Source organism: Hyla sarda, unplaced genomic scaffold (genome assembly GCF_029499605.1).
Source record: "Hyla sarda isolate aHylSar1 unplaced genomic scaffold, aHylSar1.hap1 scaffold_259, whole genome shotgun sequence".
NCBI classification, from domain to species: domain Eukaryota; kingdom Metazoa; phylum Chordata; class Amphibia; order Anura; family Hylidae; genus Hyla; species Hyla sarda.
In genome coordinates, this window is record NW_026609279.1 from 319,234 (window position 1) to 339,424 (window position 20,191).

Below are 20,191 nucleotides of genomic sequence, written 5' to 3' on the forward strand. Positions count from 1 at the left end.
GCATGCCCTGTGACAGCGGCATTCTGGGAGTTATAATGTGAATTCCCTGATAATCCGCCACCTGTTACGCCCCATTAATACCGGATTATGGGAATTGCGCTGCCCTGGCGTCACCATACAGAACACGTCCTACTCATAGCTCTGCATTGTTGCTGCGTACACTGTCCAGACCTGTACTAACTGGGTGTTTTTTGTTTTTCTTCCAGGCATTGACTACAAGACCACCACCATATTACTGGACGGACGCCGCATAAAACTACAGCTCTGGTGAGTCTCTTTATTCTTCATACTGCGCCGGCTGCCATATTGTGGCAAAAAAAATGTGGGGAACATTTAGGCAAATTCTACAGCAGTGTTTCCCAACCAGGGGGTTACAGCTGTTTCAAAACAACAACTCACAGCATGCCCGGACAGCCAAAGGCTGTCCGGGCATGCTGAGAGTTGTAGTTTTGCTACAGAGAACGAAAAAAGCGTATCGCAGAGAGGTCCTTGTCCAGCCTTCTCCTCTCTGGCATGGATTATATTCTACCTTTCCCTCTCAGTGGCTGTCCGGGCATGCTGAGAGTTGTAGTTTTGCTACAGAGAACGAAAAAAGCGTATCTCAGAGAGGTCCTTGTCCAGCCTTCTCCTCTCTGGCATGGATTATTTTCTACCTTTCCCTCTCAGTGGCTGTCCGGGCATGCTGAGAGTTGTAGTTTTGCTACAGAGAACGAAAAAAGCGTATTGCAGAGAGGTTCTTGTCCAGCCTTCTCCCCTCTGGCATGGACAATATTCTACCTTTCCCTCTCAGTGGCTGTGCGGGCATGCTGAGAGTTGTAGTTTTGCAACAGAGATAGAAAAAAAGCGTATCGCAGAGTGGTCCTTGTCCAGCCTTCTTCTCTCTGGCATAGACAATATTCTACCTTTCCCTGTCAGTGGCTGTCCGGGCATGCTGAGAGTTGTAGTTTTGCTACAGAGAACGAAAAAAGCGTATTGCAGAGAGGTTCTTGTCCAGCCTTCTCCCCTCTGGCATGGACAATATTCTACCTTTCCCTCTCAGTGGCTGTCCAGGCATGCTGAGAGTTGTAGTTTTGCAACAGAGAACGGAAAAAAGTGTATCGCAGAGAGGTCTTTGTCCAGCCTTCTCCTCTCTGGCATGGACGATATTCCACCTTTGCCTCTAAGTGGCTGTCCGGGCATGCTGAGAGTTGTAATTTTGCAACAGCTGGAGGCACCCTGGATGGGAAACAATGCCTTAAAGGATACAAAGAGCCTCTCATCGCGTGCGGTGTATGGACGAGCCATTGATTTCACTGGTGGATTCTGTGTAATACTTCATTACCCCTCAGGGGGCGCTGCAGGAAAATCAAGCACTTGCTGCTAGCTTCCCCGCTCAATGGGATCAAAGTGGAGAAGTGTTGCTTGTTTGCAGTCTAGCAGTGGTCTGCAAACTTTGGGCCTCCAGATGTTGCAAAACGGCTGTCCGGACATGCTGGGAGTTGTCGTTTTGCAACATCTGGAGGGTCAAAGTTTGCAGACCACTGCTTTACTGCCAAACGGCCATAAAAGGGTTCACCGGGACTACCCAGAATAGGAGGGGCCCCAGAGGTCGGACCCCCCCGGATTAAACATTAATAGGCCATTAGTAGACCTGCACTGATACACTGTCACGAAAATCAGGACGGGAGCGAGATCTGAGATAGGGTGTAACTGTAACAAATCCTCAGCTGTGAGAAGGGCCCGGTATATATGGCCTGTCTGGGTGGTGAAATGGATAATCCCATTCACTGACAGTAAGCAGAGGTCTTGAAAATGGCAAGAAAATAAAAAGCAGAGTTCCAAGGCTCCGTGTACACACGGTGGTTATGAAATCCTTCACTTTCTCATGGATCAGGGAGGGAGCGGGCGCCGTGTGCCAACCGAGCCCCGGGCACAGGAGACGCTGCACCGCCCAGCCGCAGAGAGAAGAGACACCACTACAGCAGTGGTTTCCATACAGCGTGCCTCCAGCTGTTGTAAAACTACAACTCCCAGCATGCCCAGACCTACTATGAGCCCATACTGGTTGCAAAACTACAACTCCCAGCATGCCCAGACAGCCTTTAACCTACTAGGAGTCCATACTGGTTGCAAAACTACAACTCCCAGCATGCCCTGACTGTCTTTAGCGTCCTATGGGTTTATACTGGTTGCACAACTACAACTCCCAGCATGCTCTAGTAGCCTTCGACCTCCTAGGGTTCTGTACTAATTGCTAAACTCCGCCCCCAACAATCATTGACTCTCTATGGGTCCATACATGACTACAACTCCACAGCTTGATTCCTCATTGTAAATTATAAAAGTAAAAAAAATACTGAAAAACAAAAAGCAACAAACAGAATGGTCAAGTAAAATAATAGAATAATAGTTATAAAAATATTGAAAATATTAACTATATCAGTGTCATAGTAAATCATAAATAATAAGAAGTGTGGAAAAAATGTTCATTATATCAGTGTCATAATAATCATCAATAATAATAATAAGCATAAAAAAATTAAAATATATATATATATATTAACTATCAAACTATCAGTGTCATAGTAAATCATAAATAATAATAATAATAAGTGTGGAAAAAAATGTTCACTATATCAGTGTCATAATTATCATAAAGAATAATAAGCATAAAAAAATAGAATAAAAAAAATTGTAAAAAAATATAAAAATGTAACTATCAGTGTCCTAGTAAATTAATATTAATAAGCATCGAAAAATATAAAAAAAATGTAAAAGAATAAAAAAATTGTTAAAAAATTTAAATTTAAAATATTAACTATATCAGTGTCATAGTAAATCATAAATAATAATAAGCATCGGAAAAAATTATAAAAAATATAGTAATAATGAAAAGGAAAAGCATTAAAAGTAAAAGCGGCGTCCCCCCCCTCCCCCCCCCACGTGTCGGTCCTGGCGCGCTGCAGCGTTGTCCTTCTCCTCTCACATCACGGACTTGGCAGCGATTCTTTGGCGCGGTCCCAGGTGTTGAAATTATTGGCAGCGAAAACCAAGCGTTCTAATCCCAAAAATCTCCCTGGGACGTGCGCATTGGCCAATTCATGGTTTACGGGATATCGGGGCTTATCCTGAGCTGGGCATGCTGGGAGTTGTAGTTCTACTGCAGACAATCGGGAGCCGCCATTACTGACGTGTGAGAGGACGGAGCCCAAAAATATAGGAAACTATTCCATTCGGTCAGTGTGCGAGCGCTGCAGTGAGGACTGACACAGGAAGAGCCATTCAGGATGTGTGGAAAGCTGGGTGACGCTGTCAGGGCGTTGATTTTACAGTTTCTTCTTCTTCTTGCAGGGACACTTCAGGACAAGGAAGATTTTGCACTATATTTCGTTCATATTCCAGAGGAGCTCAGGTGAGGTCACGTGACAGGGCGCAGGGGGCGGGGCTGAGACAATGCACCTTAAAGGGGTACTCCGCTGCTCAGCGTATGGAACAAACTGTTTAGAACGCTGGGAGCTCGTGACATCATAGCCCCACCCCTTCATGACGTCACGCCCCACCCCCTCAATGCAAGTTTATGGGAGGGGGCGTGACGGTGTCACGCCCCCTCCCATAAACTTGCATTGAGGGGGCGGAGCCTGACATTATGAGGGAGTGGGGCTATGACATCACGAGCTCCCAGCGTTCGGAACAGTTTGTTCCAAACCCCGAGCTGCGGCGTACCCCTTTAAGGGTGTATTCACACGTACAGTATCCTGATGTGAAGCAGTGTTCAGTCAGCAGGTTTACATCGAAATCTGCAGCTTCAAATATGAGCAGGATACTGTACGCGTGAATTATTATTATTATTCCAAAACAGCGCCGCTTGTGTCTTCAGGTTGTGTGCGGTATTACAACCTGGCTTCATTTACCTCAATGGAACCGAGCTGCAATACCACACACAACCTGAGGACAGGGGTAGCGCCGTTTTTCAAAATAAATTCGCCCTTTTTTTTTTTCGCACAACTCATTTTTACATAAATGATAAATGCAGCAAAAAAGGTAATTCAATTAATACAAATACATACAGTGTATACGGTGTGTGATAGATATATGTATTTTAATTACATTTTTTTACGTATATGTATATATAGTTTTTTTTACTTTATTTTTTTGAGATATATGTATTTTAATTACATTTTTTTAACGTGTGTGTATATATATATATTTATATTCAGCTGAGGGTTTGTTACAGTTGATGCACCACATATCCAGCCGCTGAGCGTTGTCCACATTAGTGTCTCCCAACCAGTTGCTGGGAGTTGTAGTTTAGCAACAGCTGGAGGCACACTGGTTGGGAAACGCTGCCTTTATAAAGCCTCGGTATGTGTTTCCACATTGGCGCGGGCGTCTCCCCCGGGGTCCGGTGTGCAGTAGACGCTCGCAGTAGACGGCCGCCATACGCCTGCGCCGGGCTGATAAGCTGCGGACGGTGATTTATGGTTCCTGGACGGACAATTTCCTATTTCTCCGTTCCAGCTGAATATAGGAATTTGGCGCGGGGAAGAGGACGAGCTGCAATGAGTCTACACTGCTACACCGCACTACAGCACCACATAAAGGGCCGGCGCAGGATCTCCACCACTATTATTGGGGCGTGTTCACACAGGACTGAAATCTGTTGCGGACTTTCTCAATTTTAAGGGGGTTATTTAGTAAAACGGAGCTGATATCTTGCAAAAACAGCGCCACCCCCGTTCTCAGGTTGTGTGTGGTTCTGCAGCTCAGTTCTATTAAAATGAATGGAGCCGAGTTCTAATACCACACACAACCTGAGGAGAGAGGTGGCGCTGTTTTTGGAAGAAATTCGCTCTGTTTTTCTATTCCTTTTAAGTCTGTCATTCATGGTCATCCATCATACAGGGTCGCGGTCATCCGTCATACAGGGTCGCGGTCATCCGTCATACACGGTCGCGGTTATCCGTCATACAGGGTCGCGGTCATCCGTCATACAGGGTCGCGGTCATCCGTCATACAGGGTCGCGGTCATCCGTCATACAGGGTCGCGGTCATCCGTCATACAGGGTCGCGGTCATCCGTCATACAGGGTCGCGGTTATCCGTCATACACGGTCATCCATCATACAGGGTCATCCGTCATACAGGGTCGCGGTCATCCGTCATACAGGGTCGCGGTCATCCGTCATACAGGGTCGCGGTCATCCGTCATACACGGTCGCGGTCATCCGTCATACACGGTCGCGGTCATCCGTCATACACGGTCGCGGTCATCCGTCATACACGGTCGCGGTCATCCGTCATACACGGTCGCGGTCATCCGTCATACAGGGTCGCGGTCATCCGTCATACAGGGTCGCGGTCATCCGTCATACAGGGTCGCGGTCATCCGTCATACAGGGTCGCGGTCATTCGTCATACAGGGTCGCGGTCATCCGTCATACAGGGTCGCGGTCATCCGTCATACAGGGTCGCGGTCATCCGTCATACAGGGTCGCGGTCATCCGTCATACAGGGTCGCGGTCATCCGTCATACAGGGTCGCGGTCATCCGTCATACAGGGTCGCGGTCATCCGTCATACACGGTCGCGGTCATCCGTCATACAGGGTCACGGTCACCCGTCATACACGGTCACGCTTATCCGTCATACAGGGTCGTGGTTATCCATCATACATGGTCATGTTCACAGGCACTGACAGTCTGCAGATGGCACCGCATACATCCTGTGGCCTGCTCTCTGTTGTCCTGCTGTGCCGCCTGCTTTCTGCTGTGTCTCCTGATTTCAGCTATCCTGCTGTGCTGCCTGCTCTCTGTTGTTCTGCCTGCTTTCTACTGTCCTTCTGTACTGTTCTGCCTGCTCTCGGTGGTCCTGCTGTGCTGTGCTGCTTGCTCTCGGTGGTCCTGCTGTGCTGTGCTGCTTGCTCTCGGCGGTCCTGCTGTGCTGTCCTGCTGTGCTGCTTGCTCTCAGCGGTCCTGCTGTGCTGTCAGCTGTCCTGCTGTGCTGCTTGCTCTCAGCGGTCCTGCTGTGCTGTGCTGTCAGCTGTCCTGCCACAAAGTGCAACACTTTAGCATTGGGCACCTGCAGGGTCACTGAAATAGGGCAGTTCCCCTTTAAGGCGTTCCAGTGTGTCAGGGACAGGACGGTCTGTTTAGCCGTGTGATTTCCTCCGCACGCTGCCAGGAACGTCTCCGCAGGTCAGAGAATGAATTCCGCGAGTACTGCGCGCCATCCTGTACACCAGCTGCACTCACTCCGCACCGTCACCTCATCTTTTGGCTGTAATTCCAGTCGGATGCGTTCATCACCCAGCGCTGATATTCTCATGTGTGATACACATCTCCCATCATGCCTCAGGGGGGGCAGATATATTCCCTCGCAGTGGGCGGAGCCATCACTCAGGTTTGTCTTCTCCCCGCAGGGCGTTATCCTGGTCTATGACATCACAAACCGCTGGTCATTTGACGGCATCGACCGCTGGATAAAGGAGATCGATGAGGTGAGACCAACTACCGACCACTAGGGGCGCTGTTATAGAGACTACAGAGATAGCTGCCACCCAGCTTTTCCAGAACCCTGAACAGCAAATCTGCCTATATGTATTACATACCAGCTGCTCTAGTATATGACCAGCATGGCTGCCATTACAGCCCCCACAGGGGTTGTCACCCAGCTTTCCCAGTGAAGGATAAAGAAGTTGGTGTTATATTTGATGTTCAGTAGCCTGGGAAAGCTGGGTGGCAGTCAGCTTCCAGGGGGGAGGTAATCATTCTGATGTCCTGAACAGCAAATCAACCTAGATCAGGGAGTCAAGGGCATGTAAACAACACAGTTTGTGTTCAGGAGTCTGGGAAAGTTGGGTGACATCCAAAATTGTTGCCACCACAGCTTCCATGGAGGTCCTGAGCAGCGAAAATACCGAGATAAGGGTCAAATGGACAAAAAGACATGTTTCTTGTTCAGCAGCATGGGAAAGTTGGATGTCAACCAGTATGGCTTATAGAACAGCTTCCAAAGTGGTGGTCACCCAGCTTTACTAGTGCCCTGAACAGTGGAAGTGCCAAGATAATGACGTGATGAGATCGTTTAGAACAACATATTCGATTTTCAGGAAAGTTGGGTGACAACCAATATGGCTTTTGCAGGGTTGTCACACAGCTTTTCTAGAGGTCTAGATAAGGGCGTGGTGGTGAGCGTACAAAAGACAACCAATATGGCCGCTAGTAAAGCCTCCATGGGGGTTGTCTTCATTGGAAGCTCTGGATAGCAGAAGTATCTGTGTACACAGACTTGTCACCCAACTTTCTCACACTCCTGAACATCAACCAGTACGGCTGTCAGTACAACTTGTGCACCATGGTGGTCGCCCAGCTTTTCCAGGGTCTTAGCCAGATAAGGGATTAAGAAAAAGTAACAATAAGCCAAACCTGTACAGTTGTTGAAAAAAGATATTCCACTCTATCTGGGAAAGCTGGGTAGTGCCCATTATAGTCTATCCAGGAAAGCCGGGTAGTGCCCATTATAGTCTATCCAGGAAAGCCGGGTAGTGCCCATTATAGTCTATCCAGGAAAGCCGGGTAGTGCCCATTATAGTCTATCCAGGAAAGCCGGGTAGTGCCCATTATAGTCTATCCAGGAAAGCCGGGTAGTGCCCATTATAGTCTATCGAGGAAAGCCGGGTAGTGCCCATTATAGTCTATCCAGGAAAGCTGGGTAGTGCCCATTATAGTCTATCCAGGAAAGCCGGGTAGTGCCCATTATAGTCTATTGAGGAAAGCCGGGTAGTGCCCATTATAGTCTATTGAGGAAAGCCGGGTAGTGCCCATTATAGTCTATTGAGGAAAGCCGGGTAGTGCCCATTATAGTCTATCCAGGAAAGCTGGGTAGTGCCCATTATAGTCTATCCAGGAAAGCTGGGTAGTGCCCATTATAGTCTATCCAGGAAAGCTGGGTAGTGCCCATTATAGTCTATCCAGGAAAGCCGGGTAGTGCCCATTATAGTCTATCCAGGAAAGCCGGGTAGTGCCCATTATAGTCTATCCAGGAAAGCCGGGTAGTGCCCATTATAGTCTATCCAGGAAAGCCAGGTAGTGCCCATTATAGTCTATCCAGGAAAGCCGGGTAGTGCCCATTATAGTCTATCCAGGAAAGCCGGGTAGTGCCCATTATAGTCTATCCAGGAAAGCCGGGTAGTGCCCATTATAGTCTATCCAGGAAAGCCGGGTAGTGCCCATTATAGTCTATCCAGGAAAGCCGGGTAGTGCCCATTATAGTCTATCGAGGAAAGCCGGGTAGTGCCCATTATAGTCTATTGAGGAAAGCTGGGTAGTGCCCATTATAGTCTATTGAGGAAAGCTGGGTAGTGCCCATTATAGTCTATCCAGGAAAGCTGGGTAGTGCCCATTATAGTCTATCCAGGAAAGCTGGGTAGTGCCCATTATAGTCTATCCAGGAAAGCCGGGTAGTGCCCATTATAGTCTATCCAGGAAAGCCGGGTAGTGCCCATTATAGTCTATCCAGGAAAGCCGGGTAGTGCCCATTATAGTCTATCCAGGAAAGCCGGGTAGTGCCCATTATAGTCTATCGAGGAAAGCCGGGTAGTGCCCATTATAGTCTATCCAGGAAAGCCGGGTAGTGCCCATTATAGTCTATCCAGGAAAGCCGGGTAGTGCCCATTATAGTCTATTGAGGAAAGCCGGGTAGTGCCCATTATAGTCTATTGAGGAAAGCTGGGTAGTGCCCATTATAGTCTATCCAGGAAAGCTGGGTAGTGCCCATTATAGTCTATCCAGGAAAGCTGGGTAGTGCCCATTATAGTCTATCCAGGAAAGCCGGGTAGTGCCCATTATAGTCTATCCAGGAAAGCCGGGTAGTGCCCATTATAGTCTATCCAGGAAAGCCGGGTAGTGCCCATTATAGTCTATCCAGGAAAGCCGGGTAGTGCCCATTATAGTCTATCCAGGAAAGCTGGGTAGTGCCCATTATAGTCTATCCAGGAAAGCTGGGTAGTGCCCATTATAGTCTATCCAGGAAAGCTGGGTAGTGCCCATTATAGCTGATATCTTAAAAAGCTGTCAGTTCTGCAGAGCATATTTGCCCAATTATCCTATTTAGGTGTATACGGGAATGACATTCAGGCCCTAGGAGACCCAGCTTTCCCAGGCTATGATAAGTATTGGATGTTCTCATAACAACAGTGTTTAATGGATTTTCTGTTTACCCAGCATGCCCCGGGGGTGCCCAAGATCCTGGTGGGTAACCGGCTGCACTTGGCCTTCAAGCGTCAGGTGTCCACGGAGCAGGCGCAGAGCTACGCGGAGCGGCTGGGGATGACGTTCTTCGAGGTCAGTCCGCTCTGCAACTTCAACATCACCGAGTCCTTCACCGAGCTCGCCAGGATCGTGCTGATGCGGCACGGCATGGACCGTCTCTGGAGGCCCAACAAGGGTACGTGACCCAAAACCAGCCTTGTCACCCAACTTTCCCAAAGGCAGGATAGACTATGAATGACAGCAAGAATTAGAGAGGACCCAGTGTTCCTAGATTGTCACCCAGCTTTCCCACAGTCTGGATAAACATATAAAAGATTTGAATGATGGATAGAATAAGAAGGACTGTGTCCCTAGATGGTCACCCAACTTTCCCACAAGCAGGATAGATGAGAATTAGAAGAACCCAGTGTTTCTAGATCAGTGTTTTCCACACAGTGTTCCTCCAGCCTTTGGCTGTCCGGGCATGCTGGGAGTTGTAGTTTTGCAACAGCTGGAGGCACCCTAGTTGGAAAACTCTGTCCTATATGGTCACCCAGCTTTCCCAGAAACTGCTTGGGTATGTCAGAAGGGGACGTGTTGCCATATAATGAATGATTCGTTCTCCAGGACCTTAGGAAAGCTGGTAAAACTGCTTTTACAACACTCATTGGCACTCAGCTTTTCTTAAATCCTGATCAGCAAATCTGCCAATAGAAGTGTGTAATGAGAATGTATTTCCTATCCACATGTTAGCTGCTCTGATATGTGGGAACCAGTATGGCTGCCATCACAGCTTTTACAGGGGCTGTCATTCAGCTTTCCCAGAGCCCTGAACGGCAAATCTACCTATAGAAGTGGCTAATGGGAATCCATGTTAGCTAGTCTGATAAGTAGGAACCAGTATGGCTGCTATTACAGCTTCTACAGTAGTTGTCACCCAGCTTTCCAAAAGCCCTGAACAGTAAATCTCCCTATAGAAGTGGCTAATGGGAATGTATTTGGTATCCATGTGACCTCATCTGATAAATAGGAACCAGTATGGCTGCTCTTACAGCTTCTACAGTAGTTGTCACCCAGCTTTCCAAAAGCCCTGAGCAGTAAATCTCCCTATAGAAGTGAGTAATTGGAATTCATTACATATCCACATATCAGCTGCTTAGGTAATGGGAAATCCTTGTTGAGAACTTCCACCCAGCCGTAGTGACCCAGCTTTCCTCATCCTGAACGGCATATTTGACAGAGGTCCCAAGTGCGTCCCATCACGCCCCTGTATAAGCGTAATGTTCCCGGGGCATCCGTCGGTCACGTGACCAAACAGAATCCCTGCAGCGCGCCGGTTGCTGATTTACCGCAGCGAAGACGTCACCATTGTGATCACATACGCTGGTACGCTGCTGCCACCTGCAGGTCACTGTGTGCAATAGCAGCTCTTGAATGCATAGTGTTTATAAACATCGCCCATCCGAAGGTCACATGACCAAAAACTGTAATTAGTCAGGTCGCCATCTTACCCCCCCCTCTTGTCTCCCCCCACAGTACTGAGTCTACAGGACCTCTGCTGCCGCGCCATCGTGTCCTGCACCCCCGTTCACCTGGTGGACAAGCTCCCCCTCCCGGTTGCCTTACGAAGCCATCTGAAGTCCTTCTCCATGGCCAACGGACTGAACGCCAGGATGATGCACGGCCGCTCGTACTCGCTCACCGCCAACAACCTGAACAAGAGGCACAGCCTGAAGAAAGCCAAAATCATCCGGCCGCCCCAGAGCCCCCCCAAAAACTGCACCAGGAACAGCTGCAAGATATCCTAGAGCCATGGAGAGATCCGCGGGGGCGGGACATCTCTACTACTCCTCCCCTGAGGAAGCTGAGAAGGAAAAGGCTGTTGGTTACGCCCCCTTCTCGTGTCGGGAAGTTTTCGGTCTCCCCCCAGATGATGCTGCTTTTTTTTATTTTACTTTTGGGACTTGTTCCTCCAGACATCACATGACGTCCTGTGTCCTATCCGCATGGCCCCTTTTGTTTGTGCGCTGCCCCCTTGACTCCGCCCACTGAGCTTATGCCGTTCCTGTGAATTTGTGCTCCCTTAATGGAAAGTATTAGACCTGGTAGAGCGCCCCCATATTTTTTGAAACCCACTGTACCCTAAGGCAGTGGTCTCCAACCTGTGGACCTCCAGATGTTGCAAAACTACAAATCCCAGCATGCCCGGACAGCCGAAGGCTGTCCGGGCATGCTGGGATTTGTAGTTTTGCAACAGCTGGAGGCGCCCTGGTTGGACAGCCAAGCAGCTCTAACTCAAACTGTAGACATTAGTGTATTGCAGAGAGGTCCTTGTCCAGTTCTCTCCTCTCTGCCATTGGCTGTCCAGACATGCTGGTAGTTGTAGTTATGCAACAGCTGGAGGCACCCTGGTTGGGAAACAAAGCAGCACTAACTCAGACTGTAGTGATTATAGTGTATTGCAGAGAGGTCCTTGTCCAGCTCTCTCCTTTCTGCCACTGGCTGTCTGGACATGCTGGGTGTTGTAGTTTTGCAACAGCTGTAGGAGCCCTGGTTGAGAAACACTTGTTGGGCAGTCAAGCAGCACTAACTCAGACTGTAGAGATTAGTGTATTGCAGAGAGGTCCTTGTCCAGCCTTCTCCTCTCTGCCATTGGCTGTCCGGCCACGCTGGGAATTGTAGTTTTGCAACATCTGGAGGTCCGCAGGTTGAAGACCACTGCTCTAAGGTATTCATTAGACCCCGCCCACCATGCCTTCTGTCCCCTCCCCCCACCGTTACATCACAGCTGGACCCAGGATGCACTCGCAACGCGTTAGGTTTGTTGGAGGAGAAGGAACTTTTTTTTATGTTATTTAATACTTTTTTGGGATTTCTCTGTGATGATGAAGATAAATATATATAAATTTGCTTCTATTTCTGTAAATCTGAATATTTTGTACCAGATGTGAGGGGCGTCGCCCGCTTTAAAAAGAAATCAAAAAAACTAAAAAAATCTCCCAAATGCCAAAGAAGTGTTTGGATTGTGAAGACGTTTATCTGTGACTTAATGTGAAATGTTTTATAAAGAAGAAAGACGATATTTAAGAATAAATGTCTGCAAAGGTGTCTCCTGTGTGTGAGGACTGAGGGGACAAACAGGGACTAATGGTGTCATAACATACAGGGACTGATGGGGTCATAACATACAGGGACTGATGGGGTCATAACATACAGGGACTGATGGGGTCATAACATACAGGGACTGATGGGGTCATAACATACAGGGACTGATGGGGTCATAACATACAGGGACTGATGGGGTCATAACATACAGGGACTGATGGGGTCATAACATACAGGGACTGATGGGGTCATAACATACAGGGACTGATGGGGTCATAACATACAGGGACTGATGGGGTCATAACATACAGGGACTGATGGGGTCATAACATACAGGGACTGATGGGGTCATAACATACAGGGACTGATGGGGTCATAACATACAGGGACTAATGGTGTCATAACATACAGGGACTGCGGGACTAATGGTGTCATAACATACAGGGACTGCGGGACTAATGGTGTCATAACATACAGGGACTGCGGGACTAATGGTGTCATAACATACAGGGACTGCGGGACTAATGGTGTCATAACATACAGGGACTGCGGAACTAATGGTGTCATAACATACAGGGACTGATGGGGTCATAACATACAGGGACTGATGGGGTCATAACATACAGGGACTGATGGGGTCATAACATACAGGGACTGATGGGGTCATAACATACAGGGACTGATGGGGTCATAACATACAGGGACTGCGGGACTAATGGTGTCATAACATACAGGGACTGCGGGACTAATGGTGTCATAACATACAGGGACTGATGGGGTCATAACATACAGGGACTGATGGGGTCATAACATACAGGGACTGATGGGGTCATAACATACAGGGACTGATGGGGTCATAACATACAGGGACTGATGGGGTCATAACATACAGGGACTGAGGGACTAATTGTGTATAACATACAGGGACTAATTGTGTATAACATACAGGGACTAATTGTGTATAACATACAGGGACTGCAGGGGCCCCACTCAGGGACTTATTGTGTATAACATACAGGGGCCCCGCTCAGGGACTAATTGTGTAATAACAAACAGGAACTGCAGTGGCCCCGCTCAGGGACTAATTGTGTATAACATTCAGGGACTGCAGGGACCCCGCTCAGGGACTAATTGTGTATAACATACAGGGACTGCAGGGTCCCCGCTCAGGGACTAATTGTGTATAACATACAGGGGCCCCGCTCAGGGACTAATTGTGTCTAACATACAGGGACTGCAGGGACCCCGCTCAGGGACTAATTGTGTATAACATACAGGGGCCCCGCTCAGGGACTAATTGTGTCTAACATACAGGGACTGCAGGGGCCCCGCTCAGGGACTAATTGTGTCTAACATACAGGGACTGCAGGGGCCCCGCTCAGGGACTAATTGTGTCTAACATACAGGGACTGCAGGGGCCCCGCTCAGGGACTAATTGTGTATAACATACAGGGACTGCAGGGGCCCCGCTCAGGGACTAATTGTGTATAACATACAGGGACTGCAGGGACCCCGCTCCAGGACTAATTGTATCATAACATACAGGGACTGCAGGGGCCCCGCTCAGGGACTAATTGTGTCTAACATACAGGGACTGCAGGGACCCCGCTCAGGGACTAATTGTGTATAACATACAGGGACTGCAGGGGCCCCGCTCAGGGACTAATTGTGTATAACATACAGGGACTGCAGGGGCCCCGCTCAGGGACTAATTGTGTATAACATACAGGGACTGCAGGGGCCCCGCTCAGGGACTAATTGTGTCTAACATACAGGGACTGCAGGGGCCCCGCTCCAGGACTAATTGTATCATAACATACAGGGACTGCAGGGGCCCCGCTCAGGGACTAATTGTGTATAACATACAGGGACTGCAGGGGCCCCGCTCAGGGACTTATTGTGTATAACATACAGGGACTGCAGGGGCCCCGCTCAGGGACTAATTGTGTATAACATACAGGGACTGCAGGGGCCCCGCTCAGGGACTAATTGTGTAATAACATACAGGGACTGCAGGGGCCCCGCTCAGGGACTAATTGTGTATAACATACAGGGACTGCAGGGGCCCCGCTCAGGGACTAATTGTGTATAACATTCAGGGACTAATTGTGTATAACATACAGGGACTGCAGGGGCCCCGCTCAGGGACTAATTGTGTATAACATACAGGGACTGCAGGGACCCCGCTCCAGGACTAATTGTATCATAACATACAGGGACTGCAGGGGCCCCGCTCAGGGACTGTAATTCGTTGTGAGGTTTTGTGTGTTGGTGCTCAGTTATTCCTCCTGGAAATGGAACATATAGACAGCTAGGTGTTGACAACAATCAGGGCAGCGTTTCTTAACCCGGGAGCCTATAGCTGTTGCAAAACTACAACTCCCAGCATGCCTGGACAGCTTTCGGCAACAGCTGTAGGCACCCGTACCCACTGCACATAATCGAGCTTTGACTTCCTGTATATTTCTCTCGACAATTACACTGCAGACTGTCCGGGCATGCTGGGAGTTGTAGTTTTGCCTGATAGGGCGACCATAGTGACCTCAGGAGCTGCGCCCCGGATCGCTATGTGACCGTAAAGAGTTTACAGCGTTTGTTTCCCACTGCTGGAGGAATGTGATGGAGAGCGCAACACCAGAGACGTATCCATGGAAACAGGAACACCGGACACAATGCTGCGGTTTATTCTGGAAATGTGACAGAGCAATAACCAAGGTGACGGTATATAGAAGAGATCCGGGGGAACAAGAGGCGCTCCGACATAATACTGCGGAGAAACTGTATTGTACTCCACAGCTGCACTCACTATTCTGCTGGTTACATACATTACTTATCCTGTACTGATCCTGAGTTATATCCTGTATTATACTCCAGAGTTGTACTCACTATTCTGCTGGTGAGATCACTGTGTACATACATTACATTACTTATCCTGTACTGATCCTGAGTTATATCCTGTATTATACTCCAGAGCTGTACTCACTATTCTGCTGGTGAGGTCACTGTGTACATACATTACATTACTTATCCTGTACTGATCCTGAGTTATATCCTGTATTATACCCCAGAGCTGTACTCACTATTCTGCTGGTGAGATCACTGTGTATATACATTACATTACTTATCCTGTACTGATCCTGAGTTATATCCTGTATTATACCCCAGAGCTGTACTCACTATTCTGCTGGTGAGGTCACTGTGTACATACATTACATTACTTATCCTGTACTGATCCTGAGTTATATCCTGTGGGTACTCCAGAGCTGTACTCACTATTCTGCTGTGAGGTCACTGTGTACATACATTACATTACTTATCCTGTACTGATCCTGAGTTATATCCTGTATTATACTCCAGAGCTGTACTCACTATTCTGCTGGTGAGGTCACTGTGTACATACATTACATTACTTATCCTGTACTGATCCTGAGTTATATCCTGTATTATACCCCAGAGCTGTACTCACTATTCTGCTGGGGAGGTCACTGTGTACATACATTACATTACTTATCCTGTACTGATCCTGAGTTATATCCTGTATTATACCCCAGAGCTGTACTCCCTATTCTGCTGGTGGGGTCACTGTGTACATACATTACATTACTTATCCTGTACTGATCCTGAGTTATATCCTGTATTATACTCCAGAGCTGTACTCACTATTCTGCTGGGGAGGTCACTGTGTACATACATTACATTACTTATCCTGTACTGATCCTGAGTTATATCCTGTATTATACTCCAGAGCTGCACTCACTATTCTGCAGGTGAGGTCACTGTGTACATACATTACATTACTTATCCTGTACTGATCCTGAGTTATATCCTGTATTATACTCCAGAGCTGTACTCACTATTCTGCTGGTGAGGTCACTGTGTACATACATTACTTATCCTGTACTGATCCTGAGTTATATCCTGTATTATACTCCAGAGCTGTACTCACTATTCTGCTGGTGAGATCACTGTGTATATACATTACATTACTTATCCTGTACTGATCCTGAGTTATATCCTGTATTATACCCCAGAGCTGTACTCACTATTCTGCTGGTGAGGTCACTGTGTACATACATTACATTACTTATCCTGTACTGATCCTGAGTTATATCCTGTATTATACCCCAGAGCTGTACTCACTATTCTGCTGGTGAGGTCACTGTGTACATACATTACATTACTTATCCTGTACTGATCCTGAGTTATATCCTGTATTATACCCCAGAGCTGTACTCACTATTCTGCTGGTGAGATCACTGTGTACATACATTACATTACTTATCCTGTACTGATCCTGAGTTATATCCTGTATTATACCCGAGAGCTGTACTCACTATTCTGCTGGTGAGGTCACTGTGTATATACATTACATTACTTATCCTGTACTGATCCTGAGTTATATCCTGTATTATTCTCCAGAGCTGTACTCACTATTCTGCTGGTGAGGTCACTGTATATACATTACATTACTTATCCTGTACTGATCCTGAGTTATATCCTGTATTATTCTCCAGCGCTGCACTCACTATTCTGCAGGTTACATACATTACTTGGTTCCCTTGAACCTCCCATCAGTGCTTTTATGGATATGACGCCCCAGATCACCAGAAGTAAATCATCCGTAACGTCATGTGACTGAAGACAGAATCGCCAGATGAGTTGCGTGTGTGGGGGGACACCCATAACCTGCTGGGCATGCTGGGAGTAGTAGTATCACTACAATCAGGGCCCATAGACAGCAGACCATCAGGTGGGGTTAAACATTAATATCCTGATGTCACGCACTGTGTTACGGACGGCGGTGGTTGTGATTCTCCTGAATATATTGGACGACTTCCGGTTATCACATTTTTGCGTTATTTATAAAAAATGGCGCCGATATAGACATTGCTGTATGCAGGGCCGGACTGGGGATTAAGACCAGCCCCACAGCATCTCGTCAGCCATTGGTAGTCACGCCTAGATTTATCCCTTTACAGTACACTAATATATATCATTTTTTTTCCTCGATACTACTGTATTTCACTATGCTGAAGCAATTTATATATGTGTCAATTTTCTATGCATTATAATACTGTATATGTCTATATAAGTCATACATTTACCAAGTAACAATAGTATGGAAGGAAAGGAAATATTACCATCACACTGTAACTGACCAAGTCCTCTATACTTAGACTGATATTAACAATAATGGCTCTATAAAAGGAGGAATATTATCACCATACATATTACCATCATACTGTTACTGGCCAAATCCTATATACTGACCAATATTATCAACAATACCAGTATACAAGGGGGATTATTATCACCTTACATATTACCATTATACTGTTACTGGTCAAATCCTGTATACTGAGAACAATATTACCAATAATACCAGTATACAAGGAGGAATATTATCACCACACATCTTACCATCATACTGTTACTGACCAAATCCTGTATACTGACCAATATTATCAACAATACCAGTATACAAGGGGGAATATTATCACCTTACATATTACCATTATACTGTTACTGGTCAAATCCTGTATACTGAGACCAATATTACCAATAATACCAGTATACAAGGGGGAATATTATCACCTTACATATTACCATTATACTGTTACTGGCCAAATCCTGTATACTGAGACCAATATTACCAATAATACCAGTATACAAGGAGGAATATTATCACCATACATATTACCATCATACTGTTACTGACTAAATCCTGTATACTGAGACCAATAATACCAGTATAGAATGAGGAATATTATCACCATACATATTACCATCATACTGTTACTGACCAAATCCTGTATACTGAGACCAATATTACCAATAATACCAGTATACAAGGGGGAATATTATCACCTTACATATTACCATTATACTGTTACTGGTCAAATCCTGTATACTGAGACCAATATTACCAATAATACCAGTATACAAGGAGGAATATTATCACCACACATCTTACCATCATACTGTTACTGACCAAATCCTGTATACTGAGACCAATATTACCAATAATACCAGTATACAAGGGGGAATATTATCACCTTACATATTACCATTATACTGTTACTGACCAAATCCTGTATACTGACCAATATTATCAACAATACCAGTATACAAGGGGGAATATTATCACCTTACATATTACCATTATACTGTTACTGGCCAAATCCTGTATACTGAGACCAATATTACCAATAATACCAGTATACAAGGGGGAATATTATCACTACACATCTTACCATCATACTGTTACTGACCAAATCCTGTATACTGAGCCCAATATTACCAATAATACCAGTATACAAGGAGGAATATTATCACCATACATATTACCATCATACTGTTACTGACCAAATCCTGTATACTGAGACCAATAATACCAGTATACAAGGAGGAATATTATCGCCATACATATTACCATCATACGGTTACTGACCAAATCCTGTATACTGAGACCAATATTACCAACAATACCAGTATACAAGGAGGAATATCATCACCATACATATTACCATCATACTGTTACTGACCAAATCCTATATACTGAGACTAATATTATCAACAATACCAGTATACAAGGGGGAATATTATCACCTTACATATTACCATCACACTGTAACTGACCAAGTACTCTATACTTAGACTGATATTAACAATAATGGCACTATAAAAGGAGGAATATTATCATCACACATATTACCATCATACTGTTACTGACCAAATCCTGTATACAAGGAGGAATATTATCACCGTTTATATTACCACCATACTGTTACTGACCAACTCCTGTATACTGAGACCAATATTACCAGTATACAAGGAGGAATATTATCACCTTACATATTACCATCATACTGTTACTGGCCAAATCCTGTATACTGACCAATATTACCAGTATATACAAGGGGGAATATTATCACCATACATATTACCATCATACTGTTACTAACCAAATCCTGTATACTGAGACCAATATTACCAACAATACCAGTATACAAGGGGGAATATTATCACCATACATATTACCATCATACTGTTACCGGCCAAATCCTGTATACTGAGACCAATATTACCAATAATACCAGTATTCAGGGAGGAATATTATCACCATTTATATTACCATCATAGTGTTACTGACTAAATCCTGTATGCCAGTGTTTCCCAACCTTTTTCGGCTCGGGGCACCCCTCCAAAAAAATAAAAATTAAAAATAATAATAATTTTACGGGGTACCCTGACCGAAGTTGACGAGCAAAAAAAATAAAAATAAAATAATGTTTAAAAAAAAGCTGCAATGCACACAAATTGCAATATCTATTTATCAGTGGGTATGTAGTTTAAAGTGCTGCTTTATACAGCAACTCACCAATGACATCATTTCTGATCAGCGTCGTTCATCTGGTCCGGACCGTCCTGACCATTTCTTTCAGCCACAACTCTTCACCGTTAAACCTGCAAAACAAATCTATTAGGCTCCGCACTTAGCATTAACCTCCAGATTCCCCTTTTACAAGTGAAGAGGAAAACAGGGGCATATAGGTGTAAAGGGGTAACAGAGGGGTGTACATGGGAGACAGGTGTGTAGAGGAGTATACGGGGGAGACAGAGGGGTGTACATGGGAGACAGGTGTGTAGAGGAGTATACGGGGAGACAGAGGGGTGTACATGGGAGACAGGTGTGTAGAGGAGTATACGGGGGAGACAGAGGGGTGTACATGGGAGACAGGTGTGTAGGAGTATATGGGGGTGACAAAGGGGTGTGGGGGAGGGGAGTTTACAGTGGTGGCAGAGGGGTGTACATGGGTGACAGAGGGGTGTACAGGGGTGGCAGAGGGGTGTACAGGGG

General features: G+C 46.2%; 2 protein-coding genes across 3 annotated transcripts in view; one reads left to right on the forward strand and one right to left on the reverse strand.

Annotated features, from left to right (window-relative positions):
- The window catches only part of RAB40B (RAB40B, member RAS oncogene family), a 51,365-nt gene extending 39,032 nt beyond the window's left edge, over window positions 1-12,333 (forward strand). The window contains exons 3-8 of one of the 2 annotated variants that reach the window (XR_008869228.1): window positions 207-267; window positions 3,331-3,391; window positions 6,396-6,473; window positions 9,199-9,421; window positions 10,762-11,694; window positions 11,849-12,333. Coding sequence is in view for 1 of the 2 variants with exons in the window: in XM_056553211.1 (XP_056409186.1) it covers window positions 207-267; window positions 3,331-3,391; window positions 6,396-6,473; window positions 9,199-9,421; window positions 10,762-11,033 (695 nt within the window). In the remaining variant the exon portion in view is untranslated. Of the gene's footprint in view, window positions 1-206; window positions 268-3,330; window positions 3,392-6,395; window positions 6,474-9,198; window positions 9,422-10,761 lie in introns of both variants that reach the window. The other variant, XM_056553211.1, reaches the window with a different exon arrangement.
- Window positions 1-19,771, reverse strand: part of TBCD (tubulin folding cofactor D) — a 324,749-nt gene extending 304,978 nt beyond the window's left edge. The window contains exon 1 of the mRNA XM_056553201.1: window positions 19,712-19,771. Within this exon, the coding sequence (XP_056409176.1) occupies window positions 19,712-19,723 (12 nt within the window). The 5' untranslated portion in view covers window positions 19,724-19,771. The remainder of the gene's footprint in view (window positions 1-19,711) is intronic.
- Between the last annotated feature and the right edge of the window lie 420 nt (window positions 19,772-20,191).